The 20,024-nt window shown below is 44.4% G+C and overlaps 1 protein-coding gene across 3 annotated transcripts in view; it reads right to left on the reverse strand.

The window, feature by feature from the left end:
- KIAA1549 overlaps positions 1-20,024 on the reverse strand; it is a gene marked incomplete at its 5' end in the record, with an annotated part of 152,013 nt that overhangs the window by 33,085 nt on the left and 98,904 nt on the right. For all 3 annotated transcript variants that reach the window (XM_081244459.1, XM_081244458.1, XM_081244457.1), the window contains 4 exons: positions 2,261-2,578; positions 8,314-8,467; positions 9,413-9,636; positions 12,653-12,855. In XM_081244459.1, the coding sequence (XP_081100585.1) occupies positions 2,261-2,578; positions 8,314-8,467; positions 9,413-9,636; positions 12,653-12,855 (899 nt within the window). The remainder of the gene's footprint in view (positions 1-2,260; positions 2,579-8,313; positions 8,468-9,412; positions 9,637-12,652; positions 12,856-20,024) is intronic.

The following is a 20,024-nucleotide window of genomic DNA, read 5'->3' on the forward strand; positions in this document are numbered from 1 at the left end:
TGTTAGGTAGAATGAGAGCAGCTCTGAGTACTCTAATCGATGCTGCATGAATTATGAGGTCTTTCACACTGGTACAAAAGAAACTGTATTAGTCATCTCAGGCTGCCATAACAAAATATCACAGATTGGGTGGCTTAAACAACAGGAATTTACTTTTTCACAGTTCTGGAGGCTGGAAAATCCACAGTCAAGTTTCCAGCAGGGTTCAGTTGTTGGTGAGAGTTCTCTTCCTGGTTTGTGGACAGCTGCCTTCTTGTGTCCTCACATGGTGGAGAGAGAGCTCCGGCATCTCTTGCTCTTCTTCTAAGGGCATCAGTTCTATCAGATCAGGGTTCCAACCTTATGACCTCATTTAACCTTAATTTCCTCCTTCAGGACTCTATCTCCAATATATTCGCATGGGGGTTTAGGCTTCAACATACAAATTTGGGGGGAATACAATTCAGTCCACAGCAGGAACATATTCCCACGCTTATGTGAGCTCTGAGGATTGTTCCCGCTAATCTTCTGGGGTAGCTCTGTACTTAAAACTGGTCAGTACTCAAATGAAGATTCCATGCAGCTCTCTGCAATTATCTCTCTGTGCATCTCTCTGCTTTCCTGCACTGTCTACTGTGAACTCTAGCTGCCTTTTCCTCCCCAGACTCTCAACTCTGTTTTCTCAACTCAGGGAGACCACTGAGCTCTGCCTGGGGTCTTCCGCCCTGCACCATAGCTAGAAACTCTCTCAAGACTAGAAACTCTCTCAAGATAGTTGGGGTGACTGTAGGGTTCTACTCATCTCTAACGTCCAATGTTGTGAAAACCCATATATTTTGTTCTGTTCTTTTAGTTGTTTCTGGAGAGAAGGTAAATCTAGATCCTTTCCTCCATCTTGTCCAGAAGAGGGAGTTTGTACCAGACACTTTCACTTCTGTGTCTCTGATAGCTTCCCCACTACCTGAAATATTCTTCTTTAATTGATAACCACTAATTACCCTCAGACTTCCACTTAGATTTCATTTTGTCTATAAAATCCTTCCCAAGCACTTTTAGTCAAGTGCTCCCCCCACGTACTTCCCTCTTGCCATGACACCTGCCACACTGTGCTGTACTAAGTTACTGCTTCAATTGTCCACATACCCGCACTGGGTGTAAGAGCTGGAGTTGTGCATCATGCACCTCTGTATCCCGAGCACCCAGAACATGGCAGGTGCTCCATAAATATATTTGAATGAATAAACAAATGAGAGAAGCTTAAACAGATAGCAGCTATAGCCAAATTCATTTTATCACCGAGTTTTGTTCTGTATCATCCATATCCTTAAAGATTATAAACTACCAGCTACAATTATATACAGACTGTAATTATGAAGTAGTTTAATATTTATTGTTGAAACAATCTATATTTTTATATTTAAAACAACAATGACTAGATTGAATATTTGTCCCCTGTATGGTAGCCATTATCTATACCTCAGGCCCACCACGCCTTGAAGGAAACAATCTATTGAGAAGAGCATACTTTCAAAATTCATACCAATTTCAGAGATGAAAATTCTTTTAACATATATTTATTATCACCCAATTTAACCTTAATATGGTTAACAAAATTAGAGGAACCCTGTATAAACACTCCTTGAAGAAGAAATTTAAATTGTAATCTATTAACATCTTTCCAGAGTCAAATGTTTCAGTCTGATCGTTTAATCTGAAATTAGCAAAAAATAATATTTAATGCTACATTTGAGTTCTACTTCTTCTCCGTGACTTGAGAAGGTACATTTGAAAGGTCTGACTGAATATGAAAAAAATAAAGGATCACAAAGACAGATGAAACACTGAAATGTCAACTCCCAAGATGGAAATCTGGTATTTGAAAATGATTGTGCTTGGCTACTTGCGGACTAGCTGCCTACACTCCCAGACCCTCACCTCACGTCTTCAGTCCCAGGTGGCCTACACAAAAAAACTTAACATTCTTAACTGTACCTCTTATGGATACATCAATGAGAATATATTTTGACACATACTCCACCTATATTTCATGATAATGAAGGGAACTCAGGAAGATACCTCCACAAAACACCTGAGTTGCACAAAAGAATGCTTTCAACACTGAGAATTAACCTAGAAGGTAATAAAAACTAAGACTCATCATCCAAGCTTTAATTCCAATCAAATCCAACAAGAGTATTGCAGGGATCCTGAAAATGAGGCAGTCAGGCAACAAAGCTCCGACATCTTGCCCATAAGAGAATTCTAGAAGGTCCACACTTACACTGCATGGGTTGTTGGCCGTCTGAGCTGGGCTGTAGAAGGACCCCCACTGGGTGGCTCGTCTCTCTTCCCGGGAAGGGGTGCTGTTCACAGGCAGGCCGGCTGGGACCCCAGGGCCTGCAGCCACAGTGTTAGGGGGCTGGCTGCTGGGGGCCACGAGGGCAAAAGCATCATCCAGGAGGGAGTGCATGGTCTGCCGCGCCTCCTCGATGGACGGCTGGGGCGGGATGTACTGGGAGGCCGGGAAGGGCAGGCCTGGATACCTCCCCAACTCAGCTGAAGACGGCGTCTGCACATCTGCTGGGAGGTCGGGATCAGACTACAGCGGGGGAAACAGCAAAGTGAAGAATCAGACACGAGCTTCTGGGGAGACCCAAAAACAAAACTCTAGGACTAAAAATGAATTTAACACTTTTCACTGACATTGAGGAATGGGTTTACCATAAGAATTTTTCAAATCACAGCGGAGGAATGTGCATTACCTTTCATGGGAGCAAAAAGATTGAATCAGAAGAAAGAAAAAAGTAAACTTATTCAACAGTCCTTTGTCCAGCAAAACTCAATCAACTCCCTGAAATGTATCCCAGTACCTGGAAGTGCACGTTGTCCTGAAAGCCCCTAGCAACCAAAAATGACATGATAGAGTCTATACACTAAAATACCTATAGTTGACTTTCCCTAGATCCAGAGACCCAGAACTACAGCAGCCTATTGACTATTAACAATAGGAAGAATAGCCCTATACACCCGCAAAGGAGTTCAAAGGCACCACGATATGACAACTATGTGTGTCGAAACCATTTTGATACCTATTACGACTCTTTACAAAGAGTAAGCAGTGCCAATGATTTGTTCAGAAGCTAACTTCTTTTAAATGGTGGTATCCCTGGATAACAGGAGTCAACAAGTTTAAATTATATTCTAGGGGCTTCCCTGGTGGCACACTGGTTGAGAGTCCGCCTGCCGATGCAGGGGACACGGGTTCGTGCCCCGGTCCGGGAGGATCCCACATGTCGCGGAGCGGCTGGGCCCGTGAGCCATGGCCGCTGAGCCTGCGCGTCCAGAGCCTGTGCTCCGCAGCGGGAGAGGTCACAGCAGTGAAAGGCCCACGTGCCGCAAAAAAAAAAAAAAAAAAAAAAAAATTATATTCTATACCACTGTCAAAGAGGCAGGGACATAAGTAACAATTAAGATTTTTTAAAAATCTTATTTCCTGATACTACCTTCTGAGCCAAATGTTGTCGTAATATACACTCGGTAAACTGTAAGAGACAAAGCAAGGGACCAATGGAAGAAGAGGCCTTCCTGGTCTCAGTGGCCCCAGAAGCCCAAACATTACAGTGACTACAACTGACACACTGAAAAGAGAAGAGGTTCTGCTCAAGGGGCTGGTGACTCCATGCCCTCCATGAAGAAGTGTAAGTGTCTTTTTCTGGAATGCTCTGCTTGCCCTACTGGTCCACGGTTTAGCTTTGCTCGTTGGATCACTCTACATGAGGGCCAAAGGAAGGCATTCCCATATCTCTTTGGATCAGTGAGTCCCTTACAAAGAAAATCTCTATTGCAGAGACACGTCCTTCCTCTTAGCCAACTGTCTAAAATGCTTCGTAATGACTATGGTCTGTCCAGCAATGATCCGTTACTATTCACACCAGCGTCAAACACTTAACAGCAGCAGCTGCTTAACTCCAAACAGAGAGAAAACCAGATAGCGGACTGGCAAACCCACCAACAGCTCACAGACTTGTTTTGCATAGCCCGCACCAGTCTTTAAAAAATAGATGGGCAATATTTTTAACATCTGAAAATTTCCTGCTAAAACTCAGAGTTCTGGATTCTCTTGGCAGACCTGGAAGCCCTGGCATCACTGGGGCCCTCACCCTCTACAGAAACAAGTGCCATTGGGTAGAGGCTGCGCCCCTGAGACGGGCAGGTGCTCTGCCCTTCCCAACAGCGAATGGATGGTCTCACTCCAAGGTACAATACACACTTAGTCCTGTGAGGCTGTTTCTCCGAAACACAATATCCCAGTAAAGTTCTACTAAATGACTTAGTCATCAAGGTAAGGAGTTGGGGCCCCTAAGGTCTCTGGTTTATGACGTAGTATTGGAAAGACTCTGTGTTCCTCTCCTTACAAGGTGCAAAAAAAGGCCCACACTCGTGCCTTTCTTCCGTTCTTGGTTTTCTCGAGGAGCAGACGGGGAAGAACGTAGTCAGTAGAGAGCCCCCAACCTAACACTTCATGGAGAAGAGGAGAAGCATGTCTGTAAAAACATCCTACTGGTAAGTAATAGGGTCTCTCCAAAGCCAGAAGCGATGTTCCTGACGGTGGTTCCAGTAGCTGACTGGGTAACCGCACTGCAAGGAAGAGAGCGGTGTGGTCACAGCCTAAACCGAGATTTCAAGGTGGGGGACAAACTACATACACTTGAAGAGAGTCCCTAAGAGCTATAGCCACTGCCAGTCTCACCCTCAGTAGTCATAACTTTAAAGAAGGTTTAACTTTTACAGCAAGAGAGACATGTTGTGAAGGTGTGAAGAGAGGTCCTCTTGGAGTCTCACTGATCCCACGAATCCTGCCAAGAAGGCAAAGAACTACAGAGCCGTGATGTCAGAGCTTCCTGTTCTCTGGTCTTCTTGCTGCCTCCACACTTCGCAGGCTAGACTATTAGCAACCTGCAGGCCAAGAAGAGGTCTTGTTCATTTTCCTATGTCCCAACATCCAGCACAGTGTTTCACATGTAGATGGTACTTAATAAGAAATGAATAACTGTGATCTTCAGAAGCTGAGATTTACCCAAGATCCCTGAGTTGGAATTTGAATTCCATTCTCTTGAATCCAAGTTTGACGACTTTGTTTTAATTTATTTTATTTATTTATTTTTGGCTGCGTTGGGTCTTTGTTGCTGCACACAGGCTTTCTCTAGTTGCGGCGAGTGGGGGCTACTCTTCCTTGTGGTGCACAGGCTTCTCGTTGCTGTGGCTTCTCTTGTTGCGGAGCATGGGCTCTAGGCGCGCGGGCTTTAGTAGCTGTGGCTCGCGGGCTCTAGAGCGCAGGTTCAGAAGTTGTGGCGCACGGGCTTAGCTGCTCCATGGCACGTGGCATCTTCCCGGACCAGGGCTCAAACCCGTGTCCCCTGCGTTGGCAGGCGGATTCTTAACCACTGTGCCACCAGGGAAGCCCCCAAGTTTGACGACTTTGATATTCAACTTGTTTCCTTTGCACAGATACATGTTCACCTATCACTCCACAGAAATACATGAGAACTTTTTTACCTTTAGTCATCAGAGATGATGTATTCTGGTGCCTCTTTGCAATCCTTCGTATTATAAAAGAGTCATCATGCACCATGGTTGGCCCAGGACAAGTTCAGTTCATGCTTGTTGTCCCAGGATAATTAACAGCATCTCCTTTCACCATCACAAGTGTCTGGCTTGGATAATAAATTATATCGGCATTGACAAACTTCCATAAAGGGCCAGAGAGTAAACAGTTTAGGCTTTGTGAGCCATACAGCTACTCAACTCTGCCACTGTAGCAAGAGCAGCCATAGATAACACAAAAATGATGGGTGTGGCTGTGTATTTACAAAAGCAGACAGCAGGCTGGATTTGCCTGAGGGTCAATGTTTGCTGAGGCTTGAATTATAGTGGTAGCCCTAGTTACAAGAAGTCCAGAAATATTTCTTTCACCTCAGGAGAAGAGAGCTCAAAGAAGAAGATATTTTGAGGCAAAAGCATAAAATTCAAGATAGTTCAAAAACATGTATATCTAGGGCTTCCCTGGTGGCGCAGTGGTTGAGAGTCTGCCTGCTGATGCAGGGGACACGGGTTCGTGCCCTGGTCCGGGAAGATCCCACATGCCGCAGAGCGGCTGGGCCTGTGAGCCATGGCCACTGAGCCTGTGCGTCCGGAGCCTGTGCTCTGCAACGGGAGAGGCCACAACAGTGAGAGGCCCGCGTACCGCAAAAAAAAAAAAAAAATGTATGTTTAGTATAACCTTCAAGATGAAATACTACCTAAGAAAAGGTGAGTTCCCCAAAAGGCATTATCTGTGAAGGTATATGTTTCATCAGACTCACAGACTTAGAAAACAAGTTTATGGTTACCAAAGGGGAAAGGTGGCGGGAGGGATAAATTAGGAGGTTGGGATTAACATATACAACAAGGACCTACTGTACAGCACAGGGAACCCTACTCCATCTTCTGTAATAACCTATATGGGAAAAAAATCTGAAAAAGAATAGATATATGTATATGTATAACTGAATCACTTTGCTGTACACCTGAAACTAACACAATATTGTAAATCAACTATACTCCAATATAAAATAAAAAATAAACAAAAATCATACAATATAAGCATTAAAAAAAAGAAAATATATGTTTCAGAATTTTTAGGGAGAGAAAGTAAAAAGTCCATCTGAGGAAGAATTTCTTATTAGGGAATCTTTGAAAAATGGAGCCACGTGGGATGAAGCAGCTGATTGAGTTAGTATTCTCCAGGGAAGGGCTTCTTCCCACCACCTGAGGGAGGAACCTCTGTGCTTTCTACTAAGAAAAAAAGCAAGGAGAAAAAGGATAGTCTGGGCCACCATGAAAGAGGCCTGATTTATGGTCATTGAGAGGGCAAGGGGAGGACAGGTTATTCCCTCACAAAACTCAGTGGCATTGGATGATGGAACTCAGGGCTACTGAAAAAATAACGTGCGGGACTGCAAAGGCTCTCCTACAGATTTGTCTCAGAGAAGGAGCCCTGGGGCTCTGGAAGCTAAGAGGGAAGAATAAATGCTCCCCCTTCTTCTGCTCATTGGTTTCACACAACAGGATCTCTGAGATCCCGTATGAGACAAAAACGAAAGCTCCAGGGGACCATCCTGGGGAGCCAAGGGACCAGCCCTCCCCAGATCAAGCCAAACACCACAGACGCCCAAACACCTGTCCAAAAACATGGCAGCGGCTCAGGAGCGCCATCTACTGTGAGAACTGCCTGAGGTTCCCCCACCTCAGGCATTCATTCTGTTGTGGAGCAAGGCAGCCTAATTTGACTCAATTATACTTAGCCCCAATGTCAGTATGGTATTTGGCACATATGTGTAATTATGTTTAGTGTCTCTCAGTGTTAGTTATTTGTGTAATTTGAGAGATAAAATATAAAACTCAAATAAGGAATCACTGGTTACATAAGCTCTAACTGAAGTGATCATGTACATCACAAACTCCTTCTCCAAGGATGTGTTTTTGCTGATTTCTCTCTAAAAAGGATGGGTCTGTAACTTTGCCTCCAGAAGGAGAAAGGTGGTCTTGTGCAACGAGAAAGGGCTTCACCCTGGCACAGGGCTACAGACGTGCACTGTGTGTCCCGGTGCTGCTAGACACACTGGGAACGTAGGGCTCCTGCTCTGTCTTGGGGTGTCTTTGTGTCTGTATTTCTCATGGCCCCTTGGGGAGGCTGGCCCTTTCTTCCCTGCTCAGTGGGGTCTGTATGTGTCTTAATGCTGTCAACGTCTGCTTTAACACTACAAGCAACTCTGTGCCCCTTTCCTTTAGAAAAAATTGTTTAACTCCCTATTCCTTAATTTCCATTAAGCTCTTTCTTCCATTAAAACTAGATACATATATTAGCAAATGTAATATCCTCTTAGCACTCCAAGAACAGAAGATGGGACAAAACCCTAAATGTCCCTCCTACCACCATGAAATCCAAACAACTCTCTGATGACGGGAAGAAAAAAGAAACCTTCTGGACACTTCTCTCTGTTTTCCAATTAACCTCGAGAAGTTGCCATTCTGAAGCCTGAGAGGACAGGGTTTGCTTATAGGAAGTAAAAACAGAGTGTGTTTCCAGAGGGCTCCCCCAGCAGCCCCTTGGTCTCTATGACTCGAGTCTTTCTTCAAAGGAAGTGCCCACCCCTTCCCCACCCTACATACCTCACAACCTAGCTGGCCCTGGAGCATCACCTACTGGGCATCAACATCACCCAGGGCAGCAGCCATCATTGCTCATTCTCCTCTCCCTAAGAGCAACCAGAAGCAAGGCTCAGCATTACGCACCGGGCAACCAATATAGGCAGAGTTGTGGACACCAGGGGGCCGTTTGTAAGTGCCGTCGCTGTCTGTGGTGATAAGTCTGTCCTTCTCAGCATCTCCGGGGCAGCCATTGACCTGATGTTTCCGGCGTGGTTTAGGAGAACGTTTTATCCTGGAGCTGCCAGGAGAAAAGAGAGGTTATCTTCATAGGAAATAACCTTCCGGCCATGGGCTCATCAACTAAACACCATGTATTTTCTGAGCACCTAGGACCTGCTAGCCACTGTAGTAAACACCCCACAGGATATAAACAATGTGTAAGACACAGTCTCTGCTCTAAGAAAGCTCACAGTCCACCTGGGCAGACTATACTAAACACATGGAACAACAGAGAATAATATCACCGCTGGCTACCTGTGGCCTGATCTAGGTCTTGAAAAATGAGTAGGATCTGCGGACGGGGAGGGAAGTGGGGAGAGTGTGAGGTGCAGGCAGGACCGTGTGGAGGGCCAGAAACAGGAATGCAGATGAATGTTTGGGGCGTAATGAGGCCACCGCCTAGGGGGCGGCAGTTCCTCTGTGCTGCTGGGAGCGGGGGGAGCAGCTGGGTGAAAGGCAGTGTCCCGCTAGGTACAGGAGCCCAGGGTCCACCCGGCAGGCAGCCCAAGCCAGCACAGGAGTGAGCAGAGCAAGACACGAATGAGAGCTGATCTTACAGAAAATGCCTCTGCATTAGGGGGCAAGGGCCTGGGAGACCAAGAGACCGAGACTCTTTGAGAGCGGCTGTGCACCCGGCCGAACTGGTGACCAAGCACGGGAGGTGGAGATGCTGCGGGTGGGAGCTGAAGAAGAGAGGCAGGGAGAGGCAGCCCTGGAGCCCTCTGAGAAGGACGGCGCCACCTTTTCAGAAGTCTGAATTCCAGGAGAAACGAAACCCAGGGAGATGCTCCGGGGCCACTGGGGCGGAATGAATGCAGCCTTCACCACAGGTGACCTCCAGGCGGGATGGCAGCCTCCCAGCCAACCCAGCCTGGAGTCGCTTCCAGAGACTTCTCCCCGCCCCTTCCATGGCCGAGCCCTTGTAGCCCTGCAGCAGGGGCCTCCGGCCCGGCTTGGGGCCCACCTCTTCCTGGGCTCTATGAACACAGAGGGCACACTGGCCGTGGGGTCCAGGATCTTGTCGATCTGCATCTGCGCCCTGCGGTACACGCGGTGCCGCTCCCGCGTGTCTCCCGACGACAGCTCATCCAGCACCGGGAACTCATAGTGCCCGCGGCGCTTGGCGCGGAGCCGGATCTTGTTCCGATGGTGCTCGATCTCTGACTTGTGCCGCAGCGCTGTCTGGATCTGGGAAACGAGACAGACGGAACGTTCTGACGGTCTCTGGGACCACGCAGAGAAAAGCAGCTGGGAGGCCTTCCTGCGACTCTCCTCGGCCCCGCCCCCGGCTGTCCTAGGCTCCCACGAGGCCCCGAAGGGGTAACAGGGACAGGCACACCCACACGGGGCGCGGGGAACCTCCATCATCCGGAGCTGTATCCCCACACTCCACGTGGTGGGTGGGACGCGGGATGCCATGGTATCTGCCCCCAAACAGGGCAAAAGAACTCAAACCCAGGAAACAGGCTAGTGGCAACTTTGAAAATACTGAGGGACAGTGACAACTATATGTCATACTCCCCGAGAAAAGAGTAAATATTTTCCATACGCAATAATATCACTACTTTAGAGATTTTTAAATTAAGACAGAGTGAAAGAAGATATTTGCATTATATAATGCCCATTTACTAATGATGTTTAGTGTTACCAAAACAAGCCCCCTGCCATGAGACACCCCTCCTCAAAGAGGAAAATTGACACGTATGGAAACACATCCTCGCTGGCTACAAGGGGCCTGAACTAGGTCTCCAAGAGCCGGCTGGCTCTGAAGCAGGGCAGGGAGGGAAGTGGGCAGAGGGTGTGCAGGGCAGGTACCAAGGTGCTAAGGGCCAGAAGCAGGAATGCAGATGCAGGTCTGGGGGAACGAGGCCACAGCTCCGGGAGCGGCAGGTCGGCTGAGCTGTCGGGGAGAGCAGATGGGGAATGCTTTCCTTCATGGAGGTGCATCCCCTTGTTTTCTAAGCCCTTAGCCCTGATTCAGAGGACTTAACAGCAAGCAAGATGGAGACAGAGGGAAAAAGGGAAACCAAACTAGGCATCCGACTGGGAGAAGAGAGCAGGAGCAACGTCTAAGACAAGGTGGGACGCTCCTGGCCACAGCACGGTGGACGAGGAGCCACACGCTCCTTGTGACTGCTTGAGGGAGGGTCAGGTGGATGAGATTCTTGACAACTTCCCAGCAGGAGGATGCAGGAAGCCCCTCTTACTCTATCAGGATCTAACTGTTCTTTAAAATATATGAGGTCCCCACAGGAGGACCAAGACATGCTAGGAATCTGCACCAGAACCTCCTAATAAGAAAACATTTCCACTGAGATGTATGGAGCCTATAGGTAGGTGCACCAGTACTGATAATGCTCTTGTTCTTAAGTTGGGTTTTCACTTTATGCTTTGTAATCAATATATATGTTTCCTATACCATATGCACGCATCAAATACATTTTAAAGATAGTAAAAGAAGGGCTTCCCTGGTGGCGCAGTGGTTGGGAGTCCGCCTGCCGATGCAGGGGACACGGGTTCGTGCCCCGGTCCGGGAAGATCCCACATGCCGCGGAGTGGCTGGGCCCGTGAGCCATGGCCGCTGAGCCTGCATGTCCAGAGCCTGTGCTCCGCAGCGGGAGAGGCCACAGCAGTGAGAGGCCCGCTTATCGCAAAAAAAAAAAAAAAAAAAAAAGATAGTAAAAGAAAAAAGTGGCGATGAGTGCTATCCAGTTGTGAGGCCTGGTGAGCTCTTTCTCTTCTTTTTTTGGCCACACGGAGAACCCACTCCAGGGTGCTTACTCATGGCCGTGTGAGGCACGTGCAACACAGGACTGATGGGGTCATGGGTCTAGGCTAGGACCGGGGTCATGCAGGGTCAGGGCTCCTGAGCATCAGTGAGAAGGGACAGCATGTGTCACCTTGAATCCATGACGCACGTTCTTCTGGTCATGTCCTTGGCAAGGAGCCAATGAGGTGTGGAGAGGAGAATGTGTAAGAACTCTTGCTAAGACTTCTGTAAGATGATCCACTTTAAGGATTGAATTGCATCAATTATTAGTTCACCTGGCAGAACTCACAACAGCAGCAGGTACTTCTTACAGGCAAGAAACTGACAGTCATGATGCTACCATGTGTGCAACCCTAAATAGCATTCATTCCACTCATGGTCCAGCCCAGGTCAAACTCCTCAAGTTCAAGTTAACAGTGACCTGACCTGGCCTTCTTGTTCCCCAAATCTTAGGAGGAAAGCAGATCTAACTCACTGTTCCAGCAGTCACTGGAAATACATTTTCTTCCCAAGACTTACCTAGATGTTTGGGGCCAGAGCAGATCTATCAGGGATCACAGAGTCTACTGTGGTCCCAAGATTACCCCACATTCAACGATTCACTAGGAGAACTCTCAGGACTCAGAATGTAAGTGCAATTTATTACAGCAAAAGGATACAAAGCAAAATCAGCATAGAGGAATGGTACACAGGGTGAGGTCTGGAGGAAACCAGGCACAGTTTCCAAGAGTCCTTTCCCAGAAAAGTCACGCAGGATGTGAATTCCTCCAGCAACGAGTTGTGACAACACATGTGAAACGTCTACCAGGCAAGCTCATTAGAGACTCAATGCCCAGGATGTTTACTGGAGGCCGGTCACATAGGAACCCTCTGCCTAGCATGTACCAAAATCCCAGACTCCCAGAAGCAAGAGTTGTTCAGCATAAATCATGTTGTTTGTACAAACAGTGCAGGCACAGCGAGCCACTCCATTCTGGGAATGGTGGGAATCTTTCCAAGATCCAAATCCCCAAACCCCAGCCATGGGCTAAGGCGGACTTTCTAAGGATAGCCGCCCCTGGTCTTTAATCTGCACATCCACCAGTGTGCCTACTAGTGTACTTAAATGGTATCTGATCTAAAAACACTGAGTACCAGATTTAAAATTAAGAACATCTGTGAGCAGCTCGTATCTTTAGCTCATATTTTTGACACTAACTTCATTTTTAAGCATTTTTTTTTTTTTTGCGGTACACGGGCCTCTCACTGTTGTGGCCTCTTCCGCTGAGGAGCACAGGCTCCAGACGCAGGCCTAGCCGCTCCGCGGCATGTGGGATCCTCCCAGACCGGGGCACGAACCCGTGTCCCCTGCATCGGCAGGCGGACTCTCAACCACTGCGCCACCAGGGAAGCCCTTTTTTTAAAATTAATGTATTTTTTCATAAAACCAAATACCTCTTTGTTAATTTTGTTGGTTTCGGCCACTCGGTCGGCCAGTATGGGGTGTGGAACTGGAGGTGCTGGGATGGGCTGCATGGCAATCAGCTGAATCTTATTGGGGACCCGCCGACTGGCCTCCGAGGAGCGGGAGATCCTGTCCACATGCTCAAAGATGGAGGCTGACGAATGCTGCTCATTCCCCGAGCTGGGTGCTGCCCCTGGAACAGAAGGAAAAGCAAAATTAAGAAATAAAGTCACTGTAAAGAAAGCAAATCATCACAATTAGGGATTTCTTAAAGAATCATCAGATGGGCCCCTGACCAAAAACACATCCCCAACTCCATGGCAGAGTACTTGAAATGTCACTATTCGAGCTTAAATTGTCTGGGTTAAGTAGTATCTCCTTCAGCCTCATTAAAAATGACAAATATCCGTAGGCAAGATATGAAAATCACTATGACACTTTGTACCCCAAATGGCCCTGTTTTGTCTAAAGGTGTTTCAAAGTCTTCAGTAAGACACGGTAAAGGACAGGAGAAGCCTGACGTGGGTAGGCCAGTAGCAATTTACAGAACTTGGAGGACAACACTTATGGCAACTCTGAATGTCCATGCTCATTTGAAGTGATATAAATTTAGTTGCAAGGCAATTACACTGTTGAGATAACAAAAGACCAGGGGACTGTGGACCTGCTGGCAAGTACCGGTGAATGATTAAGGCTTCTGGCTTTTCAGTTCTGATGAAGAAAGAAAATGAAGAGTCAGGAGAAGAAAAAGCTGCTGCCTTCACGGAATTAGTTCCCACTTTAAAAACAGATGAAGAGGGGCTTCCCTGGTGGTGCAGTGGTTGACAGTCCGCCTGCTGATGCAGGGGACACGGGTTCGTGCCCTGGTCCGGGAAGATCCCACATGCTGCAGAGAGGCTAGGCCCATGAGCCATGGCCACTGAGCCTGTGCGTCCGGAGCCTGTGCTCCGCAACGGGAGAGGCCACAACAGTGAGAGGCCCGCGTACCGCAAAAAAAAAAAAAAAAAAAAAAAAAAAAACAGATGAAGAGAAGACTGAAAAATGGTTAAAAGGGTAAATTGTATGGTATGTATATTTTACTACAATGAATTATTTTAAGTAACCAGAACTGCAAAGAAGAAAAATATTTAAATGTATAGAGAAAAAGACAGAAAAACACTTTAACAGAGACTGGATCTTGGTATAATGAGTAATGTTCTCCAATTTCTTGTATTTTCTGTAACATGGATTTTCTCTAGTCAGTATTACTTTTATAACAGAAATAATCCTAATAAACTTCAATTTTAAAAAAGCAAAGAGGGTCTTCCCTGGTGGTGCAGTGGTTGGGATTCCGCCTGCCAGTGCAGGGGACATGGGTTCGAGCCCTAGTCAGGGAAGATCCCACATGCCGCGGAGCAACTAGTCCTGTGCGCCACAACTACTGAGCCCACAAGCCACAACTACTGAAGCCCACATGCCTAGAGCCCATGCTCCGCAACGAGAAGCCACCGCGATGAGAAGCCCACGCACCACAACGAAGAGTAGCCTCCACCCACTGCAACTAAAGAAAGCCCGCATGCAGCAACGAAGACCTAATGCAGCCAAAAATAAATTTAAAAAAAATTTTTTTTAAGGCAAAGAAAGAGATGAAGAGGGGCTGAATGGATGGGAAGAACTCTCCAGTTAGACACACTAAGATCCCTCATGCCCTCCCTCTAAGCCACAGGTCACCTCTAGACGCTCTGGACACTGCTTGAAAATAAACGGCCAACAGGCCAAGAGAAGCAGTGAAGGCATGCTGAAACTATTTTTAAACAAAAGCATAAGTTTTGAAACCTCGAGCATAAGTGAAAAATATACAGGTTTCCCCTCAGTGTAAAAAAAGTGTTGAACAAGAGGGCAGACAGCAGAAGCAAGAAGAACTACAATCCTGCAGCCTGTGGAACACAAACCACATTCACAGAAAGACAGACAAGATGAAAAGGCAGAGGGCTATGTACCAGATGAAGGAACAAGATAAAACCCCAGAAAAACAACTAAATGAAGTGGAGATAGGCAACCTTCCAGAAAAAGAATTCAGAATAATGGTAGTGAAGATGATCCAGGACCTCGGAAAAAGAATGGAGACAAAGATCAAAAAGATGCAAGAAATGTTTAACCAAGACCCAGAAGAATTAAACAACAGAGATGAACAATACAATAACTGAAATGAAAACTACACTAGAAGGAATCAATAGCAGAATAACTGAGGCAGAGGAACGGATAAGTGACCTGGAAGACAGAATGGTGGAATTCACTGCTGCAGAACAGAATAAAGAAAAAAGAATGAAAAGACATGAAGACAGCCTAAGAGACCTCTAGAACAACATTAAACGCAACAACATTAGCATTATACGGGTCCCAGAAGGAGAAGAGAGAGAAAAAGGATCAGAGAAAATATGTGAAGAGATTATAGTCGAAAACCTCCCTAACACAGGAAAGGCAATAGTCACCCAAGTCCAGGAAGTGCAGAGAGTCCCATACAGGATAAACCCAAGGAGAAACACGCCAAGACACATAGTAATCAAATTGGCAAAAATTTAAGACAAAGAAAAATTATTAAAAGCAGCAAGGGAAGAACAACAAGTAACACACAAGGGAACTCCCATAAGGTTAACAGCTGATTTCTCAGCAGAAACTCTACAAGCCAGAAGGGAGTGCCATGATATACTTAAAGTGATGAACGGGAAGAACTTACAACCAAGATTACTCTACCCTGCAAGGATCTCATTTAGATTCAATGGAGAAATAAAAAGCTTTACAGACAAGCAAAAGCTAAGAGAATTCAGCACCACCAAACCAGCTCTACAACAAACGCTAAAGGAACTTCTCTAAGTGGGAAACACAAGAGAAGAAAAGGACCTACAAAAACAAACCCAAAACGATTAAGAAAATGATAACAGGAATATACATATCGATAATTACCTTAAACTTGAATGGATTAAATGCTCGAACCAAAAGACACAGGCTTGCTGAATGAATACAAAAACAATACCCATATATAGGCTGTCTACAAGAGACCCACTTAAGACCTAGGGACACACACAGACTGAAAGTGAGGGGATGGAAAAAGATATTCCATGCAAATGGAAATCAAAAGGAAGCTACAGTAGCAATACTCATATCAGATAAAATAGACTTTAAAGTAAAGAATGTTACAAGAGACAAGGAAGGACACTACGTAATGATCAAGGGATCAATCCAAGAAGAAGATAAAACAATTATAAATATATATGTACCCAACATAGGAGCACCTCAATACATATGGCAAATGCTAACAGCCATAAAAGAGGAAATCGACAGTAACACAATAATAGTGGTGGACTTTAACACCTCCTTTACACCAAGGGACAGATCATCCAAAATGAAAATAAATAAGGAAACAGAAGTTTTAAATGACACAATAGACCAGATACATTTAACTGATATTTATAGGACATTCCATCTAAAAACAGCAGATTACACTTTCTTCTCAAGTGCACATGGAACATTCTCCAGGATAGATCACATCTTGGGTCACAAATCAAGCCTCAGTAAATTTAAGAAAATTTAAATCATATCAAGCATCTTTTCTGACCACAACGCTATGAGATTAGAAAGCAATTACAGGGGAAAAAACGGAAAAACACTAGCATATGGAGGCTACACCATATGTTACTAAATAACCAAGAGATCACTGAAGAAATAAAAGAGGAAATCAGAAAATACCTAGAGACAAATAACAACGAAAACACAACAATCCAAAACTTATGGGATGCAGCAAAAGCAGTTCTAAGAGGGAAGTTTATAGAAATACAATCCTACCTCAAGAAACGAGAAAAATCTCCAATAAACAATCTAACCATACACCTAAAGGAACTAGAGAAAGAAGAACAAACAAAACTCAAAACTAGTAGAAGGAAAGAAATCATAAAGATCAGAGCAGAAATAAATGAAATCGAAACAAAGAAAACAATAGCAAAGATCAATAAAACTAAAAGCTGGTTCTTTGAGGAGATAAAGGAAATTGATAAACCATTAGCCAGACTCATCAAGAAAAAGAGGGAGAGGACTCAAATCAATAAAATTAGAGGGGCTTCCCTGGTGGCGCAGTGGTTGAGAGTCCGCCTGCCGATGCAGGGGACACGGGTTCGTGCCCCGGTCTGGGAAGATCCCACATGCCGCGGAGCAGCTAGGCCTGTGAGCCATGGTCGCTGAGCCTGTGTGTCCGGAGCCTGTGCTCCGCAAAGGGAGAGGCCACAACAGTGAGAGCCCCGCATACCGCAAAAAAAATAAAAATAAAAATAAAAAAATAAAATTAGAAATGAAAAAGGAGAAGTTAAACAGACACCACAGAAATACAAAGCATCCTAAGAGACTACTACAAGCAACTCTATGCCAATAAAAAGGACAACCTGGAAGAAATGGACAAATTCTTAGAAAGGTATAAACTTCCAAGACTGAACCAGGAAGAAACAAAATACACACCAATCACAAGTAATGAAATTTAAACTGTCATTGAAAATCTTCCAACAAACAAAAGTCCAGGACCAGATGGCTTCACAGGTGAACTCTATCAAACATTTAGAGAAGAGCTAACACCCATCCTTCTCAAACTCTTCCAAAAAATTGCAGAGGAAGGAACACTCCCAAACTCATTCTATGAGGCCACCATCACCCTGATACCAAAACCAGACAAAGATACTACAAAAAAGAAAATTACAGACCAATATCACTGATGAATACAGATGCAAAAATCCTCAACAAAATACTAGCAAACAGAATCCAACAGCACATTAAAAGGATCATACACCATGATCAAGTGGGATTTATCCCAGGGATGCAAGGATCGTTCAATATACGCAAATCAATCAATGTGATACACCATATTAACAAATTGAGGAATAAAAACCATATGATCATCTCAATAGATGCAGAAAAAGCTTTTGACAAAATTCAACACCAATTTATGATAAAAACTCTCCAGAAAGTGGGTATAGAGGGAACCTACTACAACATAATAAAGGCCATATACAACAAACCCACAGCAAACATCATTCTCAATGGTGAAAAACTGAACGCATTTCCTCTAAGATCAGGAACAAAACAAGGATGTCCACTCTCACCACTATTATTCAACATAGTTTTGGAACTCCTAGCCATGGCAATCAGAGAAGAAAAAGAAATAAAAGGAATACAAATTGGAAAGAAGAAGTAAAACTGTCACTGTTTGCAGATGACATGATACTATACATACAGAATCCTAAAGATGCCACCAGAAAACTACTAGAGCTAATCGATGAATCTGGTAAAGTTGCAGGATACAAAATTAATGCACAGAAATCTCTTGCATTCCTATACTCTAATGATGAAAAATCTGAAAGAGAAATTAAGGAAACAATCCCATTTACCATTGCAACAAAAAAAAAATAAAATACCTAGGAATAAAGCTACCTAGGGAGAAAAAAGACCTGTATGCAGAAAACTATAAGACACTGATGAAAGAAATTAAAGATGATACCAACAGATGGAGATATATACCATGCTGCTGGATTGGAAGAATCAATATTGTTAAAATGACTATACTACCCAAAGCAATCTACAGATTCAATGCAATCCCTATCAAACTACCAATGGTATTTTTTACGGAACTAGAACAAAAAATCTTAAAATTTGTATGGAAACACAAAAGACCCCGAATAGCCAAAGCAGTCTTGAGGGAAAGAAACTGAGCTGGAAGAATCAGACTCCCTGACTTCAGACTATACTATAAAGCTACAGTAATCAAGACAACATGGTACTGGCACAAAAACAGAAACATAGATCAATGGGACAAGACAGAAAGCCCAGAGATAAACCCACGCACCTATGGTCAACTAATCTATGACAAAGGAGGCAAGGATATATAATGGAGGAAAGACAGTCTCTTCAGTAAGTGGTGCTGGGAAAACTCGACAGCTACATGTAAAAGAATGAAATTAGAACACTCTCTAACACCATACACAAAAATAAACTCAAAATGGATTCGAGAGCTAAATGTAAGACTGGACACTATAAAACTCTTAGAGGAAAACTTTGGAAGAACACTCTTTGACATAAATCACAGCAAGAGATTTTTTGATACACCTCCTAGAGTAATGGAAATAAAAACAAAAATAAACAAATGGGACCTAATGAAACTTCAAAGCTTTTGCACAGCAAAGGAAACCATAAACAAGACCAAAAGACAACCCTCAGAATGGGAGAAAATATCTGCAAATGAATCAACGGACAAAGGATTAATCTCTAAAATATATAAACAACTCATGCAGCTCAATATTAAAAAACAACCCAATCCAAAAATGGGTAGAAGACCTAAATAGACATTTCTCCAAAGAAGACATACAGATGGCTAACAGGCACATGAAAAGTTGCTCAACATCACTAATTATTAGAGAAATGCAAATCAAAACTACAATGAGGTGTCACCTCACACCAGTTAGAATGGGCATCATCAGAAAATCTACAAACAACAAATGCTGGAGAGGGTGTGGAGAAAAGGGAGCCCTCTTGCACTGTTGGTGGGAATGTAAATTGATACAGCCACTATGGAGAACAGTATGGAGGTTCCTTAAAAAACTAAAAATAGAATTACCATATGATCCAGCAATCCCATTACTGGGCATATACCCAGAGAAAACCATAATTCAAAAAGACACATGCACCCCAATGTTCATGGCAGCACTATTTACAATAGCCAGGTCATGGAAGCAACCTAAATGCCCATCGACAGACAAATGGATAATGAAGATGTAGTACATATATACAATGGAATATTACTCAGCCATAAAAAGGAACAAAATTGGGTCATTTGTTGAGACGTGGATGGATCTAGAGACTGTCACACACAGTGCAGCAAGTCAGAAAGAGAAAAACAAATATCATATATTAACACATATATGTGGAACCTAGAAAAATGGTACAGATGAACCAGTTTGCAGGGCAGAAATTGAGACACAGATGTAGAGAACAAACATATGGACACCAAGGGGAGAAAGTGGTGGTGGGTGGGTGGTGGTGGGATGAATTGGGAGATTGGGATTGACATGTATACAGTGATGTGTATAAAATTGATGACTAGTAAGAACCTGCTGCATAAAAAATTTTAATTAAATTAAAAAATTAAAAAAAGAAGTGTTGAGCAAAGCAGTAAGGAGTAGTAGTTGATATTGTACAGAAGGAATGCACATCAGTGGTACATAAATCTTTGTACTTCCTCTCAATTTGAATTATATTCATTTGCTATCCCAAGTGATTAGAAAGTATGTGCATAGCTCTGTGAATGAAGACATCTCTCTTGTTGAGGAGGCAAACTTGTCTGGATTC

The sequence above is a fragment of the Mesoplodon bidens genome (genome assembly GCF_964165515.1).
Source record: "Mesoplodon bidens genome assembly, chromosome: 9".
In the NCBI taxonomy this organism is placed as follows: Eukaryota; Metazoa; Chordata; class Mammalia; order Artiodactyla; family Ziphiidae; genus Mesoplodon; species Mesoplodon bidens.